The sequence below is a fragment of the Cupressus sempervirens genome, chromosome 9 (assembly GCF_028749045.1).
Source record: "Cupressus sempervirens isolate cs-2001-9-10 chromosome 9, ASM2874904v1, whole genome shotgun sequence".
NCBI lineage: Eukaryota > Viridiplantae > Streptophyta > Pinopsida > Cupressales > Cupressaceae > Cupressus > Cupressus sempervirens.
In genome coordinates this window covers 458,985,941-458,993,585 of record NC_143126.1, presented here as the reverse complement: position 1 = coordinate 458,993,585, position 7,645 = coordinate 458,985,941, and the positions used below count along the sequence as shown (strand labels likewise).

The window sequence follows — 7,645 nt, the reverse complement described above, 5'->3', positions numbered from 1 at the left end:
AGTGATTCACACAAACCCATTACTCATGAAAGTAAATGGAACACTTAGCACTCATTAGAACTAGGTGATGCTTACAAGGTGAAACATTAGGATTTCTGAGGTCACCCATCCGAGTACTCTCCAGCTCAAACATGCTTAACTATGAAATTTCATCCATAGTTAAACTCACTCTACTTGCAACCTCATTTGCTAACAATTTTGTATTTTGACTTTACGAAACCTCCCCTTCTTAATATAAACCCTTGTAACGTTTAAGCACCTTGGAAGAAAAAGTTTGTCAATGTTATACAAATTTTATTGAACAAACACCCCTCCATCACTAGATGGAAAATCCAAAATCCAAAACCCTCATGGAACCCCAAGCCTAAATACAATTTTTCTTACTTCTTCCCAACACAGTTTATACCGAGGGTTATTTCGTCAACTTTGGAATAAGAGTAGGACTGATTGAGACCGGAGGCGTTGGTGACCTACTACCTAAAAACTTCTGAAAAATAGCTTAAACAAGAATCGCACTGTCACAATAAATGCACCCAACCTGTACAAACACTCTTTTTCTTTCACCTCAATGCCACGTCCTTCATGTCAACCATCACAATCACACACCCCATGCCCCCACCATCCCCACACAATTTGATCACATAATTGACGTGCACCCCCTCCCCCATTTACTTCCCTCAAACAAAACATGATTGCTACCTTCCCAACAACTGCTGATATTTTCCTCTCATGCCTGTCCACTGCCTTCGTTGCAAGGTTTTCCTCCAATGGGAAGCCTACACACAAGCCCTTGAAAGAAAGGGACACTTAGAGATATGATTCAATCAGATCAGATCATGTCTTTGTACTCTCAACTCTTGTGACTCCTCAGTCATATTTTCCATACTGCTTTCGTTAATGTACTTTGATTGAAATGAAATGTACACAAATATCTTCTCTGGATGTTGCAGCCATGCTTATGCTATCAGGTTTTCCTTTCATTTAGTATTAAAACTCAGCCCATATATTAGTCCCCTTCTGAAAAGAAGTTATACTTGATTTAACATATGGTGCCAGATCTTTGCTAGTCTCTCATATGCTGGTCCTTATATAACAAGCATCAGGCTTAGCGATCAATGTGAATTGTGATGATGGAAAGAATGAAGGCTGTGAAGCAGCATCTGTCAAAGGAATTGGAAAGGGGAGGCAGAGATAACAAGAAAGTGAAGATTAAGAGAGAATGCTGTTGTATGTGTGGGGATGTGGGATTTGAGGAGAAGCTCTTCAGATGCAAAAAATGCACCTACAGATTCCAGCACATGTAAGTGAGCATTTTCCTTGTTTGTTCTTCCAGATTTTTTTTTTCTTGGCTATCAATTGCAAAAGTTTGGAGTGTTGTTTGGAAAATTAAATGTACCTTTGTTCTTGTTGTAATTTTTAGATTTGGTTATGTATATGATGCACACAATTGAACCCATAAACTGCAACGAGAACAATAATAGATTGTGGAAAACTGAGACTTAATGTTGCTTTGTTTTAAGAATGAAATGGGTTGTAGAGTAGATTGGTTTGTGAATAAGAACTTGCTCTGGGCATTGTTGATGTGAGTGAAGTTTTCAGAGTAAATCTACAATATTTCTTTTATACTATGTTTTTGTTATGATTTCGATATATCAAGATGTTCGGCAATCGCATGGTTTTGCTAGTGGCATTCACTTCCCAAGCTTTGGCCTGTTGTCTTACTCCGAACATGCCGGCTGAGAAGTACTGTATTTTAGTGCTTAAAACAAGTTATAATGAGTCAGAGCCAATCTTCTAAACTAATTCAGGAGTTCTTTTTGGAAATTGTTATACATTAAGATATAAAACAAATTTTCACAGGTTAATGGGTTAAATTCCATCTGTTACAAGTTAGGCTGCTTGCCCTTGTAAAAATTGATCTGGTAATGCCCGATAAAATTACTAGACTTATAAAACACACAGAAAGCAGCTAAGCCATGTCATGAATCCAAAAGAAAATATTGGTCTTACACCATCATCCTCTAGAGTTTATCAACTATTTACATAAAATCTCCATCATCTTCCAGATTTTCCACAACAGGTAAATCACCCATCATCTCTTAAACTTTTCACTGTAAACCATCCTTAAATCGCCCATCATCTCTTAGATTTTCCACTGTAAAACATCCTTATATTAAGGTCAGTGTATCAGCTATTTACACAAAATCTCCATCATCTTAAAGACTTCCCACAACAAATCACCCTAACATTGTTGTCAATGTATCAGTTATTTAGGTTAGAGTTAATGTACCAGTTGTTCATATCAGACCCAATATAATCAAACACAATGTGCCATTTCTTACTAGAACCTGATGTAATCAAGGTGTCAGTTGTTTATCTAGGATCCCCCCATTCATTTGAGCAATTCCCCTTAGAAGATCAACATTCCTTAAACCCATATCGATAGCAAGTTCGAAATATACAGAAGGACTGGGAAAAAAGAACGAGAAAAGGAAGTTAATACCCAAGCTTGATGCCCTCACTGCCCACATTACAATGCCCTCTGATTTTTGTACCAGATTTTAACATTCTAGAATGTGTAGTTGCCGAGGGGTCCACTGCTTTCTAATCCCGTCATTTTTAGTTCTTGACTGAGTTCTCCAATCTTTTTTGGTTGGAGTATATTGCTCACTCGGAGTGAGAATAGACCTAGAAAGAGTTTCTTCTATAGAAAAGATCCCTAAGCCCAAGAATGTAAAAGGAATCCAGTCCTTTAGTCATGTAAATTTGATGAGAATATTCATAACTAATTTTGCTGAGATTAGTAGACCAATTTCCAAAATGCTCAAGAAAGGGACAGAAATCAAGTGGGATGGGGAACCTTCGGTTGCATTTCAAAATATCAAAGAAGAAATTAAGAATACACCGACATTGAGGACCCCTAATTATAGTAATCCCATGCATATAAGTAAACTAAATCCCCATTGAGATAAAATTTCACAAGCTATGAGATGTAGAAGAATTCCCAGTGCAGTGTCCAGTGTTCAATTTTAACTGTTTCTAGATCAAACAAATTGACTTAAAAATTTCATGTAATAAGATCTCCCTGAAAATGTATGTTTTAATGATACCAAGTTTACACAATTTATTAAAGCCGTTGCCCTGTTCAAAATTCTGTAGTATAGTGCTTTTGAATCATTAATTTTTCACTCCATCATTAAAATGAAGAGTACTGGAATGTATGATAAATATATATGTTTTGTTCTTTATCCTCTACAGTAGATGTTTTTGAAATAAATTGGGCAAGCCCTTGTTTGATCGCACTTTATGATTCATCATATATTTGAAGATAATTGTTCTTTATCTCCTACAGTGGATGTTTTTAAAATAAATTGGGCAAGCCCTTGTTTGATCACATTTTATGATCCATCATATATTTTCAGATAAGTTTTCTTTATCCTCTACAGTAGATATTTTTAAAATAAATTGGACAAACCCTTGTTTGATCACACTCTATGATCCATCATATATTTGATTTTTTTTTTTTTCCAGATATTGCAGTCAATTGTTTATAAGCTTAGAGAACGAGGTGGAAATCTGTGAATGGTGTCTGGAGGCTGAATCCAAGGAGAGGATGCAGCAAAACGTCACAAAAAGAGAATCCAATATAAAAGATGATAATCAAGAGAAGCGTGAAAGTGGGTATAGAGCGGAAAATTCAAAAGAATGCAAGTCCAACTTAATTTCACAAAACGTTCGGAGCTCTCAGAGAGGCCTTGGGAGGCGTTACAGGCTTCTTTCTGAGGTCCTCTGCCAAGTTTCGTATTGAAGGAGGACTCGACTCGGTAGTCAGAATTTCTAAGTTTTTTCATGAGTTAGAATTGGTGAGAGTGAATGATTGTACATAGTGTTTTTGTCTTTTCTCAGTATTGTTATGTACATATTAAGAGGACAGGGTTTTTGTTATGTATGGGATTTGTGAAGCACAAATATGCACATATTTCCTTTCCATACGTAATTTTAGAATCTAGGTAGATATTTTTAATTTTATTTTTTCCCTCGTCTATGATTTTGTTGAATTACAAATATCATCATATAATTAATTACGTTAGGAGAAAGAGTTCTACCATTCACTTCTTGTTCAACCAATTTCATAATGATTAATTTAAAAGAAACATAAAAATATGATAATTAAAGGTTCTTTCATAAATTTCACATGTACTAATAGTCAACTGCCGTGGACTTGTACATGAAGTACACAAAATTTGTAGATTTTACTTTGAGAAGTTGTGCATCCTTATTGATACCCGTAATGGACACTTGTTATGGCATTTGTGCATTAGAAAAAAATAATTATTAGAGGAAGATCTATTGGGTTTTAGAGGAATGTATTGGATTAGTTGTGCAAACTGCAAAATGATCAAGGTGGTCATAGTACATGGTTATTGGGGCATCTTTAAGTAAGTATTGGGCAACACTTTTAAATGACCACTAATTGACACATGTATACATAACGAACCCTCTATCATTCATCTTGATTACCCAAAATTGAAAACAATAACTACAAGCAGTTTAATTACATACAAAGACATTAAAAGAAAATCATTGAAATCTTATTCACTATTTAGAATCTTAGAGTGTGAGAACTTAGCTACAATGAGTACTAATACCTTTCCCTTGGTATTAGTAGCTTGGTGAAAATTATATTATATACCATTTTCTTCTAATTTTACATTGCTTTGAGGAAGTGTTTTCAAGAAAAAAAATCTATTACATGATTTTGTTTCTTTGGTGATGCTTATTGGCTGAATTTTCAATCTCACTCAGAATGGCATTAACCTTTCCTTAAATCAAGTTTTTCACTTCCTACTGAAACATGTAGTACGTCTAAAATAGGGAGTTCAACTAGAGCTCAAAAGACTAGAAAGAAATTCAATAAATGCATGAAATTTTTCCTTGCTCAAGGGGGGTCGTGTTCTTATGATGATGAGAGTGTTAGAAATCTAATGGGAAAGTAATATGTTGAGAGGGGGGTGAGTTAGGATCTTCAAAACTTTATCACTTCAAACATAAACTTATTTCACCATGCACCTCAACATTAACCTTAACCATTCATCATCATGTAACAATATGTAATATCATATCTAACATCTAATAACATGAATAAAACACATAAACATTTGATCAACACATAACACCAAACACATAACATCTAATTGCAGCGGGGATGACACCCACAATATCTTAACTACTATAGCAATAAAGTATCCCTGTTGGGGCTATAATTTTGATCACTTCTTATGATCTAACCATTTGAGGGGTCTTTTCGGTTAAAAGCTTATAAGAATGTTAAGTCTACCTTGATTAAAGGACTTATACATCACAATAAAGTGAGCACTCTATTAGGAGATTTACAATAGGCATGTTAGGACCACTTTGTTAAGAGATTTACATAATACACTAGTTAAAATGTAATCAATACGTTGATCCTTTGGTATGCACTAAAATGTCAATGACAAATCTTCTCTTTCCAAACTATAATCACCTCAATGTGACTAATGTGCAATATCTCATCTCTGCACTGCTTGGTCGCTTTACTCCTTCACAACACTTAACTCCATTGATTCAACTTTGACTTTGCACGCATGAATTCCTCTCGCTCACAATTTCAGCAACACAAAATTATATCTTAAACCCTTCTTTTATAACCATTTGACAAAGCTTCAAGATCTTGATCAACGATTTTGATTCATCCTTTTTGTTGCTTGACCTTTCCTTTTTTCTGATTGGTTGATCATAGCACATAGGGATTAATGAAGTGTAATCATAGGCATAATTACCTCTATGATTCACTCCTTGAACATAGAAATATGTTTCCACCTCGGCAAAAATGGTTTACATAGGATTTAGTGTTATTGCACACTTAAAACAAAAATTGTATTACTCGACACATATACCTCTTAACGCTCAGCTATGCTTGTTTCTTTGTGTTGTCCCTCAACTTGAACTTTGCTTGGCTAAAACTATTTCAACTTTGAAATGCTTGGCTTATATAATACTAAGCTGATATGATGTGTTGCCCTTAAGCTTCTCGGCAACAACTAAATTCTCAACAACTAGTGATGTACTCGACACCTATGTCTGCCTCAACACACACTAAACTTATAAACTTCTGCACGGTATGGCTCAACTTCTATTATAGCTTGGGTGTAGTGTTGACCAACCGACTCTACCTAGTAAATGACTAAGTATTTTGAACTAATTGACAATACTAAGATTTTCTTTAGAGTCAACAATCACCCCCTTTGGGATTAGTGGAAAAGACACTTATCATGCTCAAAAAATCTCATAACAAAACTTCAAAAAATGAACTCCCCTTAGGATGTACATCATACCCATAGCTCGGTCATCATATCACAATAACTTGTATTTTCAAAACCTTTTTCAAAAAATGTTTTTATTTTTGGTTTTAAGCTCTAACTCTATCTCCTTATTACTTTGTTTCCTTTAGCCATTATGATGCAGTACAAGGTAAGAGAATCCTCAAAGGAGATGTCTTAGCCCCCAACAAATAATCACATAGCAAAAACACAATAACAATGCAATATATGATACCAAATCACTAACTCTTTATTCATAAATCAATTATTTACATGCAATGTGCCTAGCTGTAAGGCCTTTCGGGTTAGGGACAAATACAAAAGCAATTACAAAACAGTTCAACAAGATCCTTCAAGATCTAACTCCACACTAATCCTAGCTAGTCCATATCCATACTTTGGCAGAAAACCCCAAAGAAATCTCAACTTGTGCTCGCAAACCCACCAAGTAATCTCCTGGTTTACCAAGCCTCAGCTACTAGCCCTTCAAAGTTTTCTCCTCCACTTCATCCTCTTCTCCAAGTTGGATGAGTTTGATCTCCATTGCCTAAAGACTCCACAATATCCCCTACTTATACCCAACTAAGCCACAAGTCAGCCTAGTAAGCTATAAATTAAAGAAACCCTTACATTAAATATATGTTGAGCCACAAGTCGGCCTCTAACAGATATTGAATACTGAAATGCCTTAAAAAGACTTACAACACAAATTAAATACACATAAGAGAGACAACCAAGACCCAAAATAGGTCCACACAAACTCCTAGATCGATCTATGTCACGATCATATGTTACATGCATTGAATGCACCAAAATGATCAAGAAAACCCGTAAGAACTCCATCTAGCAAGCCACACTACCAAACATCAACAAAAACCCCAAGCACTACCAAGCTGCCACAAGCATTGCTGAGTTCCATAGGTGTCGAGCAACTAATACATGCCAAGCACAATAGTGAGTGCCAAGCAATAGTATTTGTTGAGCCCTTCAGTGATTGAGCCCCTTCAATGATTGAGCTCCTTAGTCAAAACTATACCCAATAATGGTTGGGCACTACTTCTTTGGTGATCGAGTCCACAACTCCAAAGCCAAAATACCTCCAACATGCAAGATTTGAAAATATGTTCTTAGTAGCTGGAAGAACATCTTTTGGGATTGAACACATAAATCCCAAACTAGTTCTTCACATACATATCCTCCAAGTCCTCAACTTGTACACTCTTTCCCTTGATCTTCTTCTTCTTCCTCACATCCATTCTAGGTTTGTTACAAGTCTTCTTTCCATG

The 7,645-nt window shown here is 35.6% G+C and overlaps 1 protein-coding gene across 1 annotated transcript; it reads left to right on the top strand.

Annotated features, from left to right (window-relative positions):
* The first annotated feature begins 922 nt into the window (after positions 1-922).
* LOC149539314 (uncharacterized) lies at positions 923-4,029 on the top strand. The gene is made up of 2 exons (XM_089799181.1): positions 923-1,300; positions 3,532-4,029. The coding sequence occupies exons 1-2, from the start codon at positions 1,128-1,130 to the stop codon at positions 3,806-3,808; spliced, it is 450 nt and encodes a 149-aa protein (XP_089655307.1). The 5' UTR covers positions 923-1,127; the 3' UTR covers positions 3,809-4,029.
* Positions 4,030-7,645: the final 3,616 nt, after the last annotated feature.

What these genes read in the sequence shown, in the direction of transcription:
- LOC149539314 (XM_089799181.1), top strand. Translation starts at nt 1,128, where the DNA reads ATGATGGAAAGAATGAAGGCTGTGAAGCAGCATCTGTCAAAGGAATTG. An exon ending in ACCTACAGATTCCAGCACAT is followed by an intron (nt 1,301 to 3,531) that starts GTAAGTGAGCAT and finishes TTTTTTTTCCAG; the next exon opens with ATATTGCAGTCAATTGTTTA.